A 22,081-nucleotide genomic window follows, 5' to 3' on the forward strand; every position below is an offset into this window, starting at 1 on the left:
GCCAGGAACAGGATGCGATCGCCCATTATCAACGTCAGACGTCGGACGTCGGCCCTGCGTGGCTTCCGGAAACCCTCAGCTTCCGAGGCCCGGATTTGTATGTACATATGTATGTATGTGTGTGTATAACTACCGCCCATACAGTACGTACACCAGCCGGGTGTGTCTTGCCAACGCTGCCAAACGCTGCTCTTATTATTATTACATTGTGGGCGTTGTACGACGAGGCATAATTTGTGATGTGATGTGATGTGCTGTGCTGTGTGTATTCATATTCGTTGCATTCAGGATCCACCTGGTGCCGTCGTCACGTAACTGGGCGATCGAGTGGAGTGGAAGGCCGTAAAATTGCCCAGGTTGGACAATTCCGGCGTGTTTGTCGAGGACAAAGGTATTGTGTGGGACGTTGGGACGGGACCCGTCGATGCCAAAAGGACTCGGCCGGTGGAACCCTGGTCATTGGGGTGACTGCCGCTCGGAGTCGACCCAAAGTGGAGGCACCCAATAATCATTTGCTTAGTCAAATAATACATGCTGCACAAGCTCCTGCTCCATTCTGCGCACGGTGTCCGTAGTTGCTGGTTCTTCCAGACAGAGTTCAGATGACCACGTAACCAAAAATAAGTTGGGTACTCAACAAGCACAACATACACCAAGTATAGACGAACTGACACCTACTAGTGGGAGAGATGTTGGTGTCAAACTCAGCAAAAAAAGTGTTGCTATGGATCTTGCTTCGTAGAGAAGGGAGAATCTCGGATAGCTAGCTCCTCGAGCAATGGAACAACACAACTTTATCCCGGAGACGCTCTGGGCAATTTGCCCGCAAAAGTGGTGATGCGCGTGTGGGGTCCACCCAGGCCTCTCTCACAAAAGTGCCCGCTAACTAGTTACACCACACTAACATACCAGTATTTCGTACTCCGTACCGGCAGGGCCAACCCCGGCGCAGCGGGTGGGGTTTAGTTATCAAAGGAACTCCATCCCGCCCTGGACCTGCTGGAATTGGACCCAGCAGCTCATCAATTTCCTTGGCACGAACTTTGTTGGCAACTTTGCTCCCTTTCCTCGTGCTTCATTCCGCCGCAGAGCAAAGCTGGGGCTCACCGGGTGCGGCTCGTGTTTCCTTCGCACAGAGATCTCGCATCTTCTCTTCCTTCTTTGTTTTCTCTTTTTTTTTTTTTTTTTTTCCGGTGTCGTTCACGGTGGCACGCACTCTCTCGACGACCGCTCCACCTTTTGCGCCCCGGCCTTGGAAAGCGGCCCCACGACGCTTTCGGTGCGGCATTGAAACACGAACAAACCACCAGGCAAAAAGTGCGTGACACAGAGCGGACGAACGGACGGGCCCAAGAATGGTATTGCGCAGCATGCCCCGCGAATGAAGGCGTGAGGCCCGAGCCCTGTGTTTGGCTCTCGATCTGGCTTGCTACTCCCCCGCTGAGCTCTTGGAGGACTTGGAGGATTGGGCGACGCATTCACTTGGCCTTTGCGGCTCATGGGCGCATCGGCTCGTTGCCGGTCCCTGTCGCCCGAGCCCGGCCGCCATGGCCCTCCTTAACCCGACATTTATATTCGGCATCCTCGTCCTGCTCTACCTCTCTTCGTTTGTCATCTTCGCCGTTGTCCGCATCCTCACCGGTGTCTCGATCCAGCGCATCGGTTACTTCTCGCTCCGCCGGCTCGCCTACACCGCGCGCGATGGAGTGCGCATCGAGATCAGGGGCCTGGGCCTCAACGTCCACCGCCCGACCTTCGCTCAGCCGACCTGGCTGAGCATCGTGGTAGACGAGCTCGCCGTGACGGTCGACATTCAAGAGCTGGAGAGAGCCAAGGCAAAGGAGGAGGCGCCCGAAGAGGCCGATTCCGATTCGGACGCGCCCGAGCAAGCTCCCCGACCGACCATCCCGAAGACGCCGACGACATCGAGGGCGGTCCCGCGCGATGCCGACCCGGGAGAACGGAGCAAGACGTGGAAGCGGTTGACGAGGGTCAAGGAGCGCGTCAAGAAGCTGCACCGGAAGGTGAATTGGCTCAGGATGGTCGACGTCGTAGCTACGAACTCGACGGTCCACATCGCGAGCGTGGGGAGTCTGCAGATGGGCAGCTTCACCATCGCCGTGGACACCCGGCGGAAGATGGTCGATCGCGCCCGCTTTTTCTTGCAGGGAGGGGCACAGCCGCAGCGCCAGAACCAGCAGGCCGAATGGATCGTGACTCTGCGGAGTGTGCTGTTCACGGCCGAGGGGGGGGAGTCGACGGAAATTCTGGACACTGCGACGTTGAACATCCACGGGTATCTGTACGAGGCTCTTGACGGTCTCCGCGACACTGCGGTCGCCCTCAAGCTGGGCCGGCTTCACATACCCTACGACGACGTCCGCCGCAGCTTGGCTCAGTACAAGAAGGTCAGGTCGGCGGAGGACAAGGCGTTTGCCCGGTCCGAGCCCGTCGACGTGGTTGCCGATCGTGTCATCCAGGAAGAACTCGACGCTCCCGGAAGTACCAACCTCCGGCTAATGCAGACGGTTTCCGATTCGAAAGAGCTCGTGAGTTCGGTCCTGAAGGGCATCAGAGAGGTTCAGTTTGCCGTCAGCTTCATCGGGATTTCCAAGAAGATCGACACCGTCGAGCCGGCAGGCAACCCGATCGTCCTCACTGCCTCTATGAAGGAAGTCGGCATTGACCTCCACCGGCTGGACCCCAAGTCGGCCGCCCACAGGATGTATTTCCCTTCCAAGGACATCGCCCACGAGGCCCTGGCCGCTGCGCTATCCATCTCTGTTGGTCTTGACGACGGCCACGGCAAACCGGAGCGCATCATGTATATCCCCATGGCTACCACAACCGCGAGGACCACCCTCCCCTCCAAGACTGTCGAGTTGGCAGATGACGGCACAGCTGAGCAGCGCAATGCCAATATCCTCTTTGCCAACTCCGTCATCACCTCTCCTTCCGTCGATCTCGACCCCCGGCACCTCCCCATCCTCTTGGCCATGTCGCAACGGAAGCCGAAACCGCAGAGGGCTCCTCAGCAGGAGCGCCACATGCTCATCTCACGACTGCTCCCCAAGGCCACCTACAAGTTCTCCATGCATGAACCGGTTTTGAGGATTGCACTTCCGCCAGTCCAAAAGTCTGCGGACCCTGACGAGTTTGATCTGATCATATCATCCATATCGTCCGTATCCCTGGACATAGAGTCGTTCCACTCGACCGTGGAAGAACTCCACTATTCTCTGGCCGCCACAATGCGCGTCCAGACGCACAACCTGTACTACCAAACCTCCGCCGGGAGCAGATTCGACCTCCTGGAGACCGAAACGTTTGACCTGAAGGTCCAGCTCAACGCCTCGCCCAACGTCCACGTGGTCGCTACTGGAAACCTCCAGACGTTTACCCTGAAGATGGTCAGGGAGGAGATCCGCGATGGCCTCCGCCATATTGTGCGCCAGTTGCGGTTAAACGTCAAGCCGGACAAAGGCGGCCTTCCCAAAAGTTCAGAGCATACCAACTTTGTCCGTGCTTTGCCGGCCTGGTTGCTCCATTTTCAACTGCAGTGTTCGGACTGCAGTATCGAGGTTGCAGGCGTGGACAAGGACATCTCGGACGACACCAGAGGCGTTGCCGTTCAGCTGGACTCGTGGTCTGCTGAATACCGCGCTCAGAGACTGAACGGGCTGCAGAGACGGCCCTCTCGGCGGAGAGCCAGCAGTCGCGGTATGATGTCGCCGGAGAGCGAGATCCTGAGGGCTGTTCCAGTGTCCCCGAGGAGGAAATACCAACACGAAGCGGACGGTCGCCGCCTATCTCTGCATGCTCGGGGCTTTGAAGTCTTTATGATTGAGTCTGCTGAAAAGTGGGAGTTCGAGCCGTTCTTAAATATCCCCAAGTTCGAGGTCGCCCTGTCCACCTTGAGCGACCATCAGGGGCCGGTTTTCCATATCCACTTCCACATCAGGACCCTGCTTCTACAGTACTCGCTCTACCGCCATTATGCAGTGGGCGTCGCCGTCTCGGCCCTCCAAAAAGCATTCACCAGGTCCGCCAAGTCCAGCGCCGAGCCAAGGACGCCGCCCATGTCGCCTCAGAGGCGGGTCGTTGGCCATCTCTCGCCGCCTCCGGCCGGAGCGTCTTCTGATTTCAACATTGCCGATGCCGAGTCCTGGCGGTCCGCGCCTGAACTGGTCGCCGTCGACTTCAGGGCGACACTCATCCAGGTCAAGGCCGAGTTGCCTTCGGACCCTCAAGTGATGCTCCACATATACAACTTGGAGGCTGGTCGTCACCGGTGGTCCCCTCCATTTGTGCAAGCCAAGCTCATCCGGCTGTATGCCGAAGCGCCTCGGATGCGCAGCGTCTGGGCCAGAATTGTCAGCGTCAAAAATGTCCGCGCCGACTACCGCGAGTCGCGGCATAAGTTGACGGGTGGCGGCCTGCGCGAAGAACGCATGTTCGACGTCGTCACGGAAAATGTCCGCTTGGCTGTGCCTCACGAGATGGTGATCTACAAGATAACCGACAACTTCGTCAACACCTTCAAGTCCGTCCAGCAGCTTCATCACAGATTCAAGACTGGCACAAACGAGTACATCTTGGAGAAGGGACCCGAAGGTCCGAAGATGGTGCCCAAGGTCTCCTTGCGAGCCAAGCATCTCCTCTTCGAGCTTGAAGACGGCGCGTTCGAGTGGAAACTTGGCGTCATTTACCGTGCGGGTCTTGTTGAGATGATGCAACGCCAGGCACGCGAAGAGGCCTTCCGTCTCAAGGTCAAGAAGATCCACGAGCACGAGTCTAGAAAAGGGCTGTCCAACTTGCGTGCTCGATCGGCAGCTCCCCGAGGTGAACCCCCCACGCCCAGCACTCCCCCTACCCGAAGTCGTAGTGCCGATGGCCGGCGTCGCTCATTCAGCGAGGGGCGCATGCGCGGTCGGTCACTGAGATATGATCCGGAAGCGGCTTCCCACGTACTGAGTGGAACGTCCAGAGTGTCCATCGCCGAAGCGAGGCATAAGTTGAACATACACAATGCAAAAAGCTGGAAAAAGCGCATCGACCAGCAATATGAGCTGGCCAGAAACACGGCCAAAGACCTGCGCTCCCAGTTCTGGGGCGTCAACGAAATCCCCGACGACTTGGAGGAAAGCGAGAAGATCCTGGAGGTGCCACAACGACCGGCGCTCATGGCGACACTCATCAATGATCTCCACATCGTCATGGATAAGCCATCCTTCCCCATGAAGGAGCTTCCGGACTTCCTGCACAAGGTCGGCAAAGGCATGCCCAAGGACATGAAGTACGCCTTGCTCGTTCCCATGCACCTTCAGGTGAGCATGGGGGAGGCAAGAATGTCGCTTCGCGACTACCCGCTGCCGTTGTTGCATGTGCCAACGATCAAGCCCGACCAGTCTGCTCGTCTCCCGGCCCTCTCAATGGCAACAGACTTCGTCATTGCAGAGGAATATCGGGGTCCGGAATCGACTCGAAAGATCAGGGTTCCAATCGTGCCGCCTCGCAGCCTCGATCCCGTGGTCTCAAACGAGGGCAGCTTTGCCGTGGATGTGCGAAGAACAATCGGGCCCGTCAAGACGTTTTCGGACATGAGCATCGACATTCACACTGCCAACCCGACCAGGATCACCTGGGGTCCGTCGTACCAGCCTGCCATCCAAGACATGATGATGGCCATCGAGTCTATGACGAAGCCGCAGCTCGACCCCTCCGACAAGGTTGGGTTCTGGGACAAAATCCGACTCAGCTTCCACTCGCGGATCAGGGTGGCGTGGCGCGGCGACGGCGACGTCCACCTGGCGCTGAAGGGGAGCAGAGACCCTTACCAGGTCACGGGTAACGGCGCGGGCTTCCTCATGTGCTTCCGCAACGACGTGCGATGGAACATCCACAGCGTCGACGACCCGAAGCGGTTTATGACGGTCGACAGCGGCGAGTACGTCCTGGCAGTCCCCGACTATAGCCATCAGGTCCGCGAGGCGCGTCGCCAGCACGGTGAGGACGAGAGCATCAGCAGCGGTTCCAGCCTACAGTCCGGTGCCACCTTCAAGAAGGTCGTCATGAAGCTCTCCGGCAAAGTGCAATGGCTAGCCGGGCTGGTGTTCGAGAGGGCAATTGAGAACGGACGGAGGAGCTTCGAATCCAAGCCACATTACGAAGTTGTGCTCAAGTCCCCGCAGTATGCCAAATCGGAGAACGGTCTCCCCTATGACGCCTTCCGTGGGTTCCGCAGCCAGCATATCCATCTTTCCGTGGCCGTCCGCGCCCCGGTTGACCGGGAATGGTCAGACACGATCACTGAGCCCTCGCGCAGTTACAACGCCATCCACCTCACCCCTCGCTTCTTCACCCACTTCTTCGCCTGGTGGTCTCTGTTCTCGGGGCCGCTCTCCCTGCCCATCCGCCAAGGATCGTTGTGGCCAGGCAGGGAGAAGAACAGCAAGAAGTTCGGACGGCATCTTGCCACCATCAAATACAACATCTTGCTGGCGCCCTTGTTTGTTAGCCACATTTACAAGCACAAGGACCTAGATGACTATTCGGAAAACGCCGTTTCTGCGACAGGCATCAAGGTCCGCCTCGACACTCTCATGCTGGATCTCCACCAGAGGCGGGAGGAGTTCAATACCAGGGACCGCGGCCGCAAGACGCAAACCAGGACGACCGGCATGAAGATCCACGCCGGTCAGCTAGACCTCGTCTCGGCCGACGTTCGCGCGGTCTCGGCGAGCATCCGAGGCACGACGGCGGACGCCATGATGGGGGACTCGCTTTCAGCCTTCGTCACCGACCAAGAAGGAGACAGTCCTGACGTCTCTCACTTCACAATACCCGACAACGACTTGACTTGGATCGACATGGACGACTTCGTTGAGCTAGATTGGATATTGCCGACCGACCCGAATCCCGACACCAAGATCCTCCCACTCGCATTTGCGCCTCGTGTCACCTACTTCCGCCAGACGGACATCAACGGTACGATCGCTGGTGATCCGGACCGAACAAGTCCCTTCGGCCAGGAACCCACCCACTTCTGCAACATGAGCCATGATGACGATCCCAGGAGGGTGCAATGCCAGCTTATCCGTCGGCGGCTCGAGCAGCTGGATGAGCAGATGGAGACGCACAAGCGTAACCTGGGACAGATGGAGCTTCGTCTTGTTCGGGGCGACCCAGTCGATGCGGATCTCAACGCTGAATTGGAGATGCTCAACCGGCATTCGGGCGTTCTCGCTGGCAAGAAGACGTTCTTGGAGGGCATGCTGATGGAGATGTCACCCCAATCTTCTTCTTCAAGCACCGAGAGCCGAGAGTCGTCCAAGAGCTCCGAGGGGGGTCTCGACTCCAACACGACGAGCCTGCAAGGGGCTATGTCGACGCCTGCTGCTGCTGAGTTTGCGAGCGACTTCAAGAACCGGTTCGTGGTTCACAACATGCAGCTGAAGTGGAACAACACCCTCCGAAACATCATTCTTCGCTACATCCACCAGGTCGGCCAGCGCCGCGGTTTCGTTTATTACCTCTCCCGCCCTGCGGTCAAGTTTCTCCTGGACCTTGTGGAGGAACAGGCCAGGTCGAAATCGGGCAAAAACGGAAATGTCCCTACCCCAGGGGTTCCGCCGGACGCGAACGGAGCGCATCGCGACGCCTCGCAGGATACCGAGGACCGAATCCGCAGAATTCTGCAGGATAGCAACAAGTTCGCCAGCTCCGACAACGCGGACGGCACCCATCCGACCATGTCTGACCTGGCTAGCGGCATCGCGGATGAGTTTACCACCCAAAACAGCTACCATGTCCGCCTAATCGCGCCTCAGATCCAGCTTCAGAGCGACAAGAACAAGAAGCACGTCGTGCTCAGCACTTCTAAGGGCATGGAGCTCAAGGTGGTTGACGTGCTCGACAAGAGCAGGCTCTTTGACGACGTCAGCGGCCTCGTGCAGCGGCGTTTCCTTGTCAACATGGACAGCACGCAGTTCTTCGTGACCCATCAAAAGTGGTTCTCGACGCAGCTGGTGTCCATGTACTCGGGTAACACATACGGTACGCGATCCGGCTCATCCTGGCCGCCCTGGGTCCCGATGGAGGTCATGTTCGATTTCCAGTCCGACCCCTTCGGCTTCAAGCGCGTCGTGCAGAAGACGTCGGCCATGCTCCGGTACGACAAGTTCAACACGCTGCGTCTCAAGTACAACGACGAGGTCAACAACGTCGACGGCGCCAACAACACCCCTCAAGACAGCGCCGAGAGCAGGACGGACAACCTCTGGGTCGAGTTTCCGCAGGCTCACGCCCTCTGCAACTCGTCGCAGTATTATGCAATCTACGTCATTGTTCTAGACCTGCTCATGTACAATGAGCCGCTGGAGAAGACGCGCAACGAAAAGCTCGAGAAGATCATGCTCGCCTCCGACTTCAGCGACCTGAGGGGAGTCCCCGAAATGGTCATCAAGCTCCAGGAGCGCGTCCGGCAGCTCGAGGAGATTAAGCTGCATTTCCAGGTTCATTCGACGCACTTGGACCGGGAAGGGTGGAGAGACCGACTGGTGTTGGAGCGCGACCTGGCAGCGTGCGAGGACGAGCTCTTCTTTATGATGAAGGCTATCACCTCGTCGCAACGGAAGTTTGACAACACGACCAGCAGTGCGTTGCTGAAGTGGAGCATCATGGCCAAGGAGATTGTATGGCAGCTCATCCGTGACAACAACGAGCCGCTCGTGGAGCTGCAGCTCAAGGATGTCGAGTACGACCGCGTCGACAACTCGGATGGCTCGCACATCAACCTGATCCAGGTGGGCAAAATCCTCGGCCTCAACCTGCTGCCGGACGCCATCTATCCATCAATGATTGCGCCCTACGTCGAGAAGGACCGGGGCGGGTCGGACCCGGGCTCGCAGCCGATGATCCGGGTGTACTGGAACATGCTGGAAGCCATTGCTGGCATCCCGGTGATGGGTCATTTCGAGGTCAACCTCTTCCCGATGAAGATCCAACTCGAACGCGAGATAGGGAAGAAGCTCTTTGAGTACATATTCCCGGGCACGGACGGCGGCAAGAACTCCACCGGCAAAAACGACTCTCCGTACATTATCAAGCAGTTTGTTGATGACGAGGACGACGAGGGTGATGATAGTCCGTCGACGGAACCGGCTGCTCCTGGGATGGCCGACAGGGACCAAGACGGCGCTTCGTTCGCAACGCGGGATGGTTCCCTCGAGCTGCGCCTGCGGCCAACGCTCACCTCGGATCCCGACGAGTCGTCGTTGCAGCACAAAGCGCTCAGCGTGCACTCGGGCGAAGGCACCTCGTTCCGCCTCTTCAGATCGGGGACCGGGTTCAAGACGATTAGCAAGAAGCGATCGCACGACTCTCTGCGCATCGGCATCCCCATGCCGGGTGTTGGCAGGACGGGCACTGGGTCGTCCGCCGTCAAGGACAGCGCCTCAATCAACAGCGAGACCAAGAAGGGAACCCGCTTCATGCTGCGGCACAAGTCGAGCGACGGCGACAAAGCCAAGCAGCAGTCCGATGATCTCTCCAAGATGATTGATCGCGCCTCCAACTACATGACGTTCGCGTACATCAAGATGCCGTCGGTAGTGCTCTGCTTGAGTTACAAGGGCAAAGGCGACCGCAACTTTGAAGACGTGCACGACTTCGTCTTCCGACTCCCGACCATCGAGTATCGTAACAAGACGTGGTCGAACCTCGACCTCGCCCTCGCGCTCAAGAGCCGCGTCATCAAGGCGCTCATCAGCCACACGGGGGCCATCATTGGCAACAAGTTCTCCAAGCACCGCCCCAACACGGCGCAGCAGTCCAAGCTGCGGGAGCTCGCAACGAGCTCGGTCCTGCTGGCCACGCCGACGACCTCGGAGTCGCGCGACAACAGCGGCGATGACTCGTCGTCGCTGTACGGCAACTCGCCCGTGGACTTTTCCCGGTCCCCGCCCAGGTCCATCCGGCGGTCGCAGACGTCGATCCCCGTCCCGTCCTCGACAAGCAGGAGCTCGAGCGTCGCGTCGTCGATACGCTCGCACCTGTCGGGCTTGAACAACACCCATGCTAGCAGCAACAGCAACAGCAACAGCAACAGCAGCGCCAACCAGAGCAACAACAATAACGACAACAACAACAACAACAACAACAATGACGACAACAATGACGACAACAACGAAGTACAAGCGCAGGTGACGGTGCAAACCCAGGCCTCAGGCGCCGTGCCGAGCTTTCTGATGGCTCCGCCTATGCCGTCGACGACGGCTCCAGCTGAGGGCCAGGGTGCGAAGCATTCGGGAGGAGGGTTGGGCAGCTTGCTCAGGCCAACCTCGAGCGGGTGGTCGAGGCCGTTTGGCGGGGGCGGCGGGAGCAGCAGGCCTGGGACTAGTAGCGGGTTCTCAATCGGATCCGGGTCGACGACGTCGCCGCGCCGGTCGAATACAACCTCATATCCCGAGGAGAGGGAGAGCCCCGAAAGAAGGAGAACGGGGGGCATCGGCGGTGGCGGCGGCGGCGGCGGCGGCGGATTACGAGACAGGATTCACGCGTTGGCGAGTCGGTTGAAGGAGAGGGAGAACACGGTTGTGCAGGCCGGAGGTGGAGATAGGGAGGTTGATAGTGGAGAGGAGGAGAATGTGCTGGTGAGGAAGACCAGCCGGGTAAGGTGATGGAGAGAATAATTTTTTGGATACTTTTTTTTTTACCCCGGAGGGGAGCATGGAGGGTGTCTCTGCCCATCCATCCAACTTGCCTCTTTCTTTGTACCTAATTTGGCGAAATCTAGAAGGCCCCAGGGATAAAGGCCAGGGAGGCAACAGTTACTGCATCGGTCGGAGCATTGGAGGGGTTTCTGGTTTGGGTCCGAGTGTGGTGTGGATAGCACACCTTTATTTTTCAAGGCATATTAATTATATAAGTGCTTGTTCAAGGATGTCAACTTGTCTCCTCCATTTTGGTCCTGGGACAGCGTGAAGATCCGGATGCGCTACGGGTACGCGAAAGTAAGAGATGGAATTATGAAGGTTGCGAAGGTGGGAGCCAAAACAGACATGTCTTGTGCCAAAAGAAAATAGTATACAGATCCGTAGAAAGGAAGAGAATGATGATTTGAAAGTAATTAATCAAAAAGAAAGCGGGAACTCGAGAGATGCAAGCTGAGCATCTCCCACCCTCATCCGCATCCTATCCAACTCTCAGTCATCCATCCACCACTCACATCTATGAGCAGATTGTCACTAAGATAGCTTTTCTCTTGATCTTTCCAAAGAAGGCGATTGATTCTAGCTCCAAAATCAAAACCGCGGAGTGCGATGTTGGAGGAAGGGACCCTGGAACCTTGACGGCAGGACCCTTCCTTATCTTATCGGAGCTCAAGCAACCCGACGGCGGGCAGCCCCTCCTCCCCATCCATCGTCAATCATCTCCAGGCAACGTTCACTCCGACGAACGACAAGCCACAAAGCATCGGTCATCTCCCGCCGAGAGCCCCGACCCCATCCCGAGGGCTGCGTGCAACAACGATGGGTAAGACCTGCCGCTCTCCACCGTGGCATCCGCCAATTCGACGAGAATGTAGCGGAGCAGGATACAAAGGGCCGTGCTGACATTATTTCTTTGTGGCCGTGACAGAGCTCCCTCTAACCGACAAGCTGGTCGACCGCCAGCGCGATGCCCTCTTCAACTACTCGGCCGCCACCCAGGCCGAGACCAGCGCCCAGCGACCGTGGGCGCACGATCCCACCTACTTCAAGACCGTCCGCATCTCTCCCATCGCGCTCGTCAAGATGGTCATGCACGCCCGCTCGGGCGGCTCCCTCGAGGTCATGGGCATCATGCAGGGCTACGTGGACGGCACCGCCCTGGTAGTCACCGACGCCTTCCGGCTCCCCGTCGAGGGCACCGAGACGCGCGTCAACGCCCAGGGCGACGCCGACGAGTACCTGGTCGAGTACCTCTCGCTCTGCCGCGACGAGTCCCGCCAGGAGAACGTCATCGGCTGGTACCACTCCCACCCGGGCTACGGCTGCTGGCTCTCGGGCATCGACGTCGCCACCCAGCAGCTCCAGCAGCTCCAGGGCCCCATGGTCGCCATAGTCATCGACCCGGACCGCACCGTGTCCGCCAACAAGGTCGAGATCGGCGCCTTCCGCACCTACCCGGACGGCTACACCCCGCCCCAGACAAGCACGACGACTGCTGCTGCCGCTTCTTCTTCTTCTTCTGCCTCTCCCTCCTTCTCCTCCTCCTCCTCGTCGGCCGCCGGCCAGTCCGTCCCGCTCACCAAGGCAGACGACTTTGGCGCCCACGCGAGCAAGTACTACCAGCTCGGGGTCGAGCACTACAAGAGCACCCTCGACAGCAAGCTGCTCGAGCTGCTGTGGAACAAGTACTGGGTGCAGACGCTCGCCCAGAACCCGCTGCTGACCAACCGCGACTACGCCAGCAGCCGGATGGGCGACGTCGCGCTGCGCGTCAAGGAGGCCGCCGTCGCCGTCTCGAGGGCGGGCAAGGGTGCCGCGGCCTCCATGGCGGCGTATGGCGGCGGCGCTGGTGGCGCTGCTGGTGGTGGCGCTGGTGCAGGTGGAGGTCTCGGTGCCGGGCCAGGTACCGCCGCCGGTGGCGGGGATGGCGGTGTTGGCGGTCCCGCCGGGAGAGCGGCTGGTGCGGGCGGCAAGGGGAGCGATGCGGCGATAGAGAAGCTCGTCCAAGACATTGGGCAGATTGCGGCCAAGGAGAGGGCCGGGTTGGCCGCGGCTGAGGTGAAAGCGCGGATATTCAGCGGCGGGAACGCGTGAGGGGTCTCTTTCTTTCTTTCTTTTTCTTTTTTTTTTTTTTTTTTTTTTTTTCCTGTTCATTTTGCGGAATCGGCAAAACTTCATGGGTACGAATTGATGATAGTTACCAACATTAGACGGCGCAGGAGGGAATATCAAATCTCGAAGGAGGTTCGTATTATACAGCACATACAATCCGTCTAATCCAACTATCCAGGACTTGTCTACACTATGATACACATCTCGACTGTCGCCATCGCCAGGCCACTTTGGCCTGGCCACCACACCAATATCAATTACGGCTTGCCTAGCGGCTGGGCCGCCATGGCAGCGGCGGATTTCGCAACCTCCAGCCGTCGCAGCGTCTCCTCCTTGCCCAGAATCTCCATCGTCGTCGTAATGGGGAGCCCTTTCTCCAGCGCAAGCAGCGCCCAGCGCAGCGGGGTGTACACGTTGGTCTGCGCGTTCTTGGATGTCTCGAAGAACTCCCAGTATTCCGTGTTCCCCATGATGTCCTTCACGACCTTCCCCAATCCGTCGTGTGTCCAGTCGGCCTCGTCGACCGCTCGGAACTTGTCGGCCAAGAACGAGACGGCCTTGCTCAGCTGCTCGGCGCGGTCTGCCGGCGCGACGGGGTCGAGCTTGCCCTCGCGCACCGCCACCTCGAGCACGCCCTGGGGGACCTCCCAGATGTAGTACCGCAGCTTCCACATGGCGTCGACGAAGCGGTCGGCGGGTCTCTCGAGCATTACCCTGCGGGAGGTCACCAGCCGCAGGAGATCCCGGCGGAAGCGCTCGTCGAAAATGCGAGGGGCGGGCAGCCGCGCGCCGATCTCGCCCGTCATGAGCTTACCCGGCGCCATGAGGAGGTCTTCGTCCTTGGCCTGTTGAACCTTTTCAATGGCCTCCCTGAGAGGTTTGATGAAGTGGTTCTCTTCCAGGAGGTGTTCGGCGTAGGTTTTGTCTTCCTTTTCGATGAGCCGCTCCAAGTGCTTCTCCTGGAGGAAAGGTAACTTTTGCAGGGACACGACGATGTCGCCTTTGCTGAACTTGAGGGAGAACTACGGACTCAGATGTCAGAAGATGCGACTCGGGATGGCCGGCTTTGATCTTTGAGGGAAAAAAAAAGGGCTTGCCTTGTCAATCATCTCCTCCAAGCTCATGACTTCGCCTTTTGTCGGTGGCGCCCTCCAACCCAACAAGACGACAAAGTTGAGAAGTGCAGAGGGCAGGATGTGGCCGTCCTTGTAGTATTGCAGGTTCGCTGAGTCTTCGCGTTTGCTCAGCTTCTGCCGGTATCTGTCGGCAAGCAGGCCGACGTGGGCGAACTGCGGTGGTTCCCAGCCAAACGCCTGGTACAGCTCAACGTGTTTCGGTGTGGAAACAAGCCACTCCTAGACGAAGTAGATATTCAGTCAGCCAAATTCAAGCCAACATGAGCTTATCAACTTACCGCCCCGCGAATAACGTGGGTGATCTTCATGTGGCGGTCATCGACAACATTAGCGAAGTGGTAGGTGGGAAAGCCGTCGCGCTTCATGATGATGTAGTCGTCCTCGGGCTCATTTTTCATGAAACGGCCGTAGACGAGGTCCTGGATTTTTATGGGCTCCTCTGCACTCTTGAACCGGATCGCGAAGGGCTCACCCCGGTGGGCACGATCATCGGACTCTTCGAGCGAGAGATCGCGGCATGTCCCGGGGTAGAGAGTGGGTTCCCCGGCTTCATGGGCCTTCTTCTTCTGTTCTTCCAGGGCCTCGGGCGAGCAAAAGCACCTGTAGGCCTTGCCTTCGCGGACAAGCTTGTCGGCATGCTCTTTGTAGAGAGAAAGCCTCTCAGACTGCGGTAACTGTCAGGAGCTGCACGGTTCCGGACATGAGAACAATGCAGGGCACGCTTACTTGCCGGTAAGGCCCATAGGGACCCGGGAGGTCAGGGCCTACCTAAATCGTAAGTACAAACCTAGGCTTGGTCGGCGGCGGGGGGGGGGGGGGTTCGTGCTCACTCACCCTCATCCCATATCAGTCCCGCCCACCTCAGGTCTTTGTAAATCCTGTCTTCAGCATCCGCCACCAGTCGAGACTGTGGGAGGCATAAGCTATCTGTCCGAGCGTACCAGCATAATAATATCTTGATTAGGGAAAACAAAAAAAAAAGAGCGAGAAATAAGACAGGTCATCTCACCTGATCCGTGTCTTCAATGCGCAATACAAATTGGCCGCCAGTCGCCTTTGCTAAGAGGTAGTTGTACAAGGCTGTTCGCAAAGATCCCAAGTGCATGTACCCCGTTGGCGAAGGAGCAAAACGGGTTCGACATGGTGTTTTTGGCAAGAACCTATCGGTCCTGTATTGAACGGAGTCGTTGTTTCCCTTTTCTGAAGCGAGACGAGAAGTGCTCGAGAACGAGAGGCGTGGTTGCGCTGCAGAGAGCAGCCCCCATCGGATGCATGTTGAGTGCAGCGGCCTCCTCAAGAAGGCTCTGCCTCTCGACGCGAGCTTCTCCATTTCCCCCGAGAGCAATGGGGCACGATTTAGAACATCGGCTTGGTTCGATGTTTCGGCCCTCAACAACGAGTTGAGCCACACTTCCGATGCTCATTTCAGCATTGGCCAGGGTCAATGTGGCTGTTGCCTGTGGCGTTAGTTACTGGGTCTCTGAAACGGTCGCGGTTCTGATAGGCTTAGAGAGGTGGGTCCGCTGGCAAAGGCAGCAGCAAGTTCATGATGCTTTCAATCAGTTGCCTTTTCGTCAAGACGTCAGCCTACGGAAGATTGCTGCGAAGGGCGGAAGCACTGATTGATGAGTGGGTTTTTCCCCCAACCATTCCCGACTAATTTGCAAGGTGTTGGTCTCAAAGAACACTTCCCTTCTCTCCCTGCATTGTTGCCTTCTTGGATGAACGTTGGGTCCCGGGGAGGTAGGTATTGCTGTTAACATCTCCTCCCAAGACCACAAGATAGTGCGTATCCTACCAAAACAGCAATCGCAGCAGTAAGGGATCAGTTTTCTTGGTCTTTCAGGGGTCAGCGAAAGAACAGCATTTTGTGCATCTAATCAACATAGTTACAAGGGCGAAGCACGGATAAGGTCGGGTAATACGGAGTACGGAGTACAGAGAGTAGTTATACTTCGTCCCAACGTCCACGCCTCCAACTAACTAACCCCAGCGATCAGCGTGGGGCCTCTCCAAACGCTGCAGGCTCTTGCTTAAAATTTCCAACACCAACCCAAGCCCCTGCCCGTCCCTTCCGTAAACCAGCCCGCGCCAACATCCAGCCACAGGCCTCTTGGTTTTGAGATTTTCAACCATTCGTTGCTGCCGACTCTCTGTTCCAGTAAACCCGAGAAAAAGCAGCAATCATGGACGGGCCCGGTGCCGACGAGGACCTGGATCTCTACGGTACTCCACACCCTTGCTGCCTGTCGCATCCTCCAGCGACAGCGCTGCAGCTCTGTGCTAACTGATGTCGGTGAAATGAAGCCCTTCTCGGCGTCGATAAGTCGGCTAGCCCGAACGACATCAAGAAAGCTTATCGGAAGGTTCGTTTCATCTGGACGCAATCGGCCGTTTGGGGTCGGCGCAGATTCAGCGATACTGACTGCGAAGTAGCTGGCGCTCCAACACCATCCGGACAAGGTTCCCGAAGAGATGCGTGCCGAAGCCGAGGCAAAATTCAAGGCCATCACACAAGCATATGAGATCTTGCGCGATGAGGAGAAGCGGCACATGTACGACACGCACGGCATGGCCGCCTTCGATCCTTCGCGAGGCGGGCCCGGCGGTGCCGAAGTCGACCTGAACGACATCCTCTCTCAAATGTTTGGCATGCACATGGGCGGTATGCCCGGCGGAGGCCCCCGACGCCCGAGACGCAGTCCGGACGAGGAACAGCCCTACAAGGTCACCCTTGAAGAGCTTTACAAGGGCAAGACGGTCAAGTTCGCCGCCGAGAAGCAGGTCATCTGCGGCCAGTGCAAGGGCACTGGCGCGAAAGACAAGGTCAAGCCTAACAGCTGCGACCGCTGCCGCGGCATCGGCCGTCAGGAGGCCTTCCGTCAGATCGGTCCCGGTCTGGTTCGCAAGGAGGTCATCCCGTGCGACCACTGCCAGGGCACCGGCATGTACTATAAGGAGAAAGACCGCTGCAAGAAGTGCAAGGGCAAGCGAACAGTCAAAGAAACCAAGGCGCTGGAGCTCTACATCCCCCGTGGCTCCATGCAGGGGGAGCGGATTGTGCTCGAGGGCGAGGCCGACCAAATGCCCGACATGACGCCCGGCGACCTGATCTTCCATCTCGTCGAGGAGCCGCACGAGTATTTCACCCGCATCGGCCACGATCTCTCGGCCGACTTGCACGTCACCCTGGCCGAGGCCCTGTCCGGTTTCTCGCGCGTCGTCCTCAAGCATCTCGACGGTCGTGGCATTCACATTGACCACCCCCGAGGCAAGATCCTCCGGCCGGGCGATGTGCTCAAGGTTCCGAACGAAGGTATGCCCCTTAAGAGGGGAGAGGCGAAGGGAGACCTGTACCTTATAGTCAAGGTCGATTTCCCCGAGGACGGCTGGCTGTCAAGCGACAGCGACTATGATGCTCTCCAGAAGCTCCTCCCGCCTCCTGCACCACCCATCCAAGCCGACGACGTCGACGAGGTGGATTATGAAGAAAATGCCGACATTGAGAAGGTGGGTCCCACACTAACACCAAGCAAACCATCCAACATTGTATGCTAACCGATCACACACAGATGGGCGCACACCAGGGTGACCCGCGGTACGGTGGCGAGTGGGAGGACGGAGATGATGATGAGGGCGGCGCTCAGTGCACCACACAATAAGCTGAAACGGGTGCCTCGTCGGTCCTTTTTTCTTTTCTTGCAACATACCGGCGCCTCCTCATCCTCGAGTTCCCAGGGAAAATGGAAAGCCTGAGTCTACTTGCGATGTCTTGAGAACGCAAGGATGATATCGACCACGACGCTCCACCGTTGTGATCAGGCAGGATAGGCTTATTCAGGAACTCGTTCAAGCGGGGACGCGTTTGGATAGCTGGCGGCTACCCTGACTGGCGCCAGCCTTCCCTTCGACGACAGCTGGCCTCGCTAAGGGAGCCACGACAAGGAATGGCTCTCCAGTCACCAGCCATCGACGAGACAACAGACCAAGCAGCCCTAGGGCCCCAGAGGCGGGGGTTGCTCGCCTCCTCGCTTCCTTTCTGATAGACCGAGACATGATATAACGAACATGGAAAGCGTCACATATATACGGCTTGCTGGCAAGAATTTGTAAAACGCGGTCATTAATTTGGTCGGCGGCTTCCAGATTTCCCAACCGTTGCTCGTCTTTTGTGCCTGTTTCTCGTCACTTTTGATGCACTCTGGTATTTGTCTTCCTCTGGAACTCCAGCGGATGACCCCTCCCCCAGGTCACACATCTTCGCTATCGATAAGCTCGATAAGCGACCAAATTTGGCCCACCCCCTCACCTCTTCCCGCCGGTTGCCGCCAAGCCTTGTGGCCCACCATCTCTGCAAAAGCCTTCAGTGTGCATTGGCCACCAACCTTAACAATTTCGCACAGCCCTAAGCCCACCAGCTCGACCAATTTCTGGAATTTTTCCCAAGGTAGGTCCCGACCGTGACGACGCCAATTTCGACCATCACCCGACATCAATACCGTCAAGGTACAGTGACGCCGTCCTGCTGCTCCCGTCAGCTCTGCATCGTCAATTTCCTTTTATTCTAACCAGTCGCACAGATGGTTGCCGCCAAGAAGCACATCCCGATCGTGAAGAAGCGTACGTTCCTCGAGCTCTCTCTTTACACCGATTGACGGCTCCCCCGAGCACCGACTCTCCCCTTCGCATCTCCTGCAACGGGATTTCGAATCTTGAGCCGGCGGTGGTCTTGTTTTGGGAACGCGAATGTTGACGAGTTTGTCGATCTGCAGGCACCAAGCGCTTCATCCGCCACCAGAGCGATCGCTTCAAGTGCCTGGACTCGGCATGGCGCAAGCCCAAGGGTATTGACAACCGGGTTCGGAGACGGTTTAAGGGCAACCTGGCTATGCCCTCGGTACGTGCACACCATTTCCTTGGGCGTTTCGCCTGGCGAAGGTTTTGGGGCTCGGCAAGACTGGGCACGGCACGGGGCGAGAGAGAAGAGACCCCGAACGGTGTTCTCTGCAACGAGATTTACGAGTCACGGCTAACATGCTCATCTTCCTCGCTTTTTAGATCGGCTATGGCTCCAACAAGAAGACCCGCCACATGATGCCCTCGGGCCACAAGGCCTTCCTTGTCAGCAACGTCAAGGACGTCGAGCTGCTCCTCATGCACAACAAGACTTATGCCGCCGAGTACGTTCACATCCCAATTTCCCCCGGTCGTGGACCGGAAGGCGGCACCTACGGAATCGCACAACTGGGGGAAGGGAAAGGGCATCACAATGCTAACATGTCCGTGCAGGATCGCCCACAACGTCTCCTCGAGGAAGCGGATCGACATCATCGCGCGGGCAAAGCAATTAGGTGTCAAGGTCACCAACGCGAAGGCGAAGGTCACGACGGAGGTCTAAGCGGTGGGCGACAACCATGGGGCAAATTCTTTCTGTGTTTTGGAGCATCTCAGGCGGTCTCAGGGAAAGGTCTGCTATTTGTCTGCGATTGCCTAGCACCAACCGAGCTAGTGAATACAATTGCAGCCTCCTTCGTCACGGGCAAACGGGCAGCCGCCAGCCTCGACGCATATGGGGGTTTCCTCCTCCGCTCCGGGGCGCCTGAAGGGCAACGTTTCCGGGACCGAGCGGGAATGAGGCAATGAACCGAAGAACGGGATGGCATCAAAACGTTATCAGGAACAATCTACACGGTCGGGGATGGTGAATCAGAAGAATACCCCTATTTTACTTGTTTCGCCTGATGCGTGCCGAGGATGGTGATGGACGGAACCTACGCGCTCCTGCGAGGTCCAGGTCTCTCTCGGGTTCACGAGTTGCCCCTCTCGGCACTCTGGTGTTCCGGTGTTGCATTTGCATTCGTACCCTGCGCCCAGCCAGACGAGCCAAGACCATACATACATAAGCGAAAGGCCTGCGTCAGGCGTGTGCCGACCATCCCCCCAAGGCATGGGGCAGCTTCGCACCGGACCCGAGTACAGTCTAGACAATGTTGAACGAAGCTCGGCGTGAGGGGCAGCGTACGGATTGATAAGCCAAGAGAAATATCTCCGAAACCTCTTTGGGGGGGAGGGATATATATCAGATCGTCACATCGTCATGTTGCCTGAAGCGGGGATCTTTGGGAGTATGTGGTAACTCGGCCGTAGACAGCAAAAGCACCTTCGAGATTCGTCACCAACATGTCCGTCCCCGACACGTACAGAGCCTTCAGGCGTACCACGGGTGACGCGCCTCAGACCATTGCCCCTTCGACCGAGCAGCTACCAAAGCAACTGGGACCCAAGGACGTGCTCGTCAAGATCCATGCCGTCTCCCTCAACTTCCGCGACGTCGCCATCCCGAACGGCCGGTACCCGCTGCCCGTGCTGGAACGCGGCATCCCCTGTTCCGACGCGGCGGGTGAGGTCGCCGCCGCGGGAGCCGCCGTGACCGACTTCGCCGTCGGGGACCGCGTCTCGGCCGTCTTCGACCTCAACCACCTCACGGGGGGCGAAGACGAGCCGCCCCGGGAGCTCGGCGGCGTGCTGGACGGCGTGCTCCGCGAGTACGCCGTCTTCGAAGAGGCACACCTTGTGCCGCTGCCCAAGTACCTGTCATGGGAGGAGGTTAGTTTCAGGTCTTGTTAGATCAAAATGGAGACTGGTTTTGGGGGGGGGAGGGAATTGAGAAGAGAAGAGAGGGAAAAGGGGGCAGCCCTTTCCATGCCCCTGTTAGATTGGTCCATGTGCAGCTTACACGGCCACAATCTCTCTCAAACTGCAGGCGGCGACTATCCCGTGTGCCGGAGTCACGGCTTGGTCTGCTCTCGACAGTCTCAAAGGGCCAGGCGGTAAGAAGCCAAGAACTGCTCTCTTGCAAGGTATGTATGTACATCTCCTTTATATTGTTTTTTTCCTCTCAACACCACCCCCTCTCCTCAAATTCACCGTGGATGGGAGGGCAAGCATCATGTCTCAGAAGTACGAAACAATAATTAAAGCTGACCTACCTGCCCGGGCACTTCGCCCGGCTAACCAAGGCACGGGCGGCGTGAGCATGTTCGCCCTCGTGCTGTGTCTCGCCGCGGGCGTGCGGCCGATCGTGACCTCCTCGTCCGACAAGAAGCTCGATTCCGTGCGGCGGCTCGGCGCGGCCGCCCAGATCGACGTCGGCACCATCAACTACCGGACCGTCCCGGCGCCCGAGGACCGGGCCGCCGAGGTCCGGCGGCTGACCGGCGGCGCGGGCGTCGACGTTGTCGTCAACACCACCGGGCCGGCGTCGGTCCCGCACGACCTCGATGTCCTCCGCGAGCGCGGCGGCCTCGTCTCCTTCCTCGGCTTCCTCGACGGCATCGGCGGCGACTGGCCGCCGGCTACCCTCATGGCCCTCATCACCAAGTTTGCCAAGCTCAAGTAAGTAACAAATGGCCTGTCATCATTCTTTCTTTTTTTCTTGTCTGTTTTTATTTCTTCCTCCTTTTTTCCTTCTTCTATATTCTTTGGCCGTGTCTGTGTGTGAGCGTGTATGTTCTGGAGAATGTGGAGAGGGCCGCTGGTGTTGCCGAGGAAACGGCTAACATTCCTTAGGGGCATCCGCGTCGGCTCAAAGCAGGACTTCACCCATCTCAACCGCTTTTTGGAAGAGAAGCAGGTGTCCCTCGCGCCGCTCATCGACCGGGTCTTTCCCTTTGACGAGTCGCCTGCCGCATTTGATTACCTCTACTCGGGAAGCCATGTCGGAAAGGTGATCATCAAGGTGCGGGATTAAAACAAGATTATCAAAAAAAAGGGGCATCCGAATCAAGTGAGCGTTTTTTGATTGGTAGCACACAGAGCTGAGCGGTTCCGTGTCAGTGACTACCTCACAGCACCATCTCTTCAGCCATTTCCATTTCGCTTGGTTGAAGTGTAGTACTCACAGGAGCCGACCACGATGCCGAGTTTATACCTGCCGAGCCAAACATATGCCGCCTCTCTACTCCATACATATGCCGCGTTTACTCATGCTTCCTCCGTGTCAGATTGAATGGCCCGCACGCTTCCATCTGGATACTAGTTATCCAATTATGGAAAGCCATAGAGATCAAAACCAGCGAACGACCACGGTTATATAGCAAGGTCTCGAAATAGCGAAGCAAC

The 22,081-nt window shown here is 57.8% G+C and overlaps 6 protein-coding genes across 6 annotated transcripts; 5 read left to right on the forward strand and 1 right to left on the reverse strand.

Moving 5' to 3' along the window:
* Positions 1–1,469: 1,469 nt before the first annotated feature.
* On the forward strand, positions 1,470–11,091 carry P884DRAFT_253464 (mitochondrial protein from FMP27-domain-containing protein). The gene has a single exon (XM_069440796.1). It carries the CDS (start codon positions 1,548–1,550, stop codon positions 10,677–10,679), a length of 9,132 nt encoding a protein of 3,043 aa, XP_069301686.1. The 5' UTR covers positions 1,470–1,547; the 3' UTR covers positions 10,680–11,091.
* Positions 11,092–11,458: 367 nt separating this feature from the next.
* On the forward strand, positions 11,459–12,812 carry P884DRAFT_253465 (JAB1/Mov34/MPN/PAD-1 ubiquitin protease-domain-containing protein). The gene is made up of 2 exons (XM_069440797.1): positions 11,459–11,535; positions 11,641–12,812. The coding sequence occupies exons 1-2, from the start codon at positions 11,532–11,534 to the stop codon at positions 12,804–12,806; spliced, it is 1,170 nt and encodes a 389-aa protein (XP_069301687.1). The 5' UTR covers positions 11,459–11,531; the 3' UTR covers positions 12,807–12,812.
* A 140-nt stretch (positions 12,813–12,952) lies between these two features.
* On the reverse strand, positions 12,953–15,102 carry P884DRAFT_288712 (uncharacterized protein; the record flags this gene model as incomplete). The annotated part of the gene is made up of 7 exons (XM_069443967.1): positions 12,953–13,846; positions 13,922–14,179; positions 14,239–14,625; positions 14,687–14,724; positions 14,795–14,867; positions 14,970–15,014; positions 15,070–15,102. 7 exons carry the CDS (start codon positions 15,100–15,102, stop codon positions 13,082–13,084), a joined length of 1,599 nt encoding a protein of 532 aa, XP_069301688.1. The 3' UTR covers positions 12,953–13,081.
* Positions 15,103–16,146: 1,044 nt separating this feature from the next.
* P884DRAFT_190882 (uncharacterized protein) lies at positions 16,147–17,622 on the forward strand (the record flags this gene model as incomplete). Its single annotated transcript, XM_069437545.1, has 4 exons — positions 16,147–16,186; positions 16,268–16,326; positions 16,397–17,470; positions 17,533–17,622. The coding sequence occupies 4 exons, from the start codon at positions 16,147–16,149 to the stop codon at positions 17,620–17,622; spliced, it is 1,263 nt and encodes a 420-aa protein (XP_069301689.1).
* Positions 17,623–18,540: 918 nt separating this feature from the next.
* Positions 18,541–19,358, forward strand: P884DRAFT_295810 (60S ribosomal protein eL32; the record flags this gene model as incomplete). The annotated part of the gene is made up of 4 exons (XM_069444357.1): positions 18,541–18,580; positions 18,733–18,857; positions 19,019–19,140; positions 19,250–19,358. The coding sequence occupies 4 exons, from the start codon at positions 18,541–18,543 to the stop codon at positions 19,356–19,358; spliced, it is 396 nt and encodes a 131-aa protein (XP_069301690.1).
* Positions 19,359–20,025: 667 nt separating this feature from the next.
* Positions 20,026–22,057, forward strand: P884DRAFT_6004 (chaperonin 10-like protein). The gene is made up of 4 exons (XM_069445980.1): positions 20,026–20,566; positions 20,724–20,820; positions 20,980–21,355; positions 21,530–22,057. The coding sequence occupies exons 1-4, from the start codon at positions 20,141–20,143 to the stop codon at positions 21,708–21,710; spliced, it is 1,080 nt and encodes a 359-aa protein (XP_069301691.1). The 5' UTR covers positions 20,026–20,140; the 3' UTR covers positions 21,711–22,057.
* The last annotated feature ends 24 nt before the right edge of the window (positions 22,058–22,081 follow it).

The sequence above is a fragment of the Thermothelomyces heterothallicus genome (assembly GCF_042370625.1).
Source record: "Thermothelomyces heterothallicus CBS 202.75 unplaced genomic scaffold P884_scaffold_1, whole genome shotgun sequence".
NCBI lineage: Eukaryota > Fungi > Ascomycota > Sordariomycetes > Sordariales > Chaetomiaceae > Thermothelomyces > Thermothelomyces heterothallicus.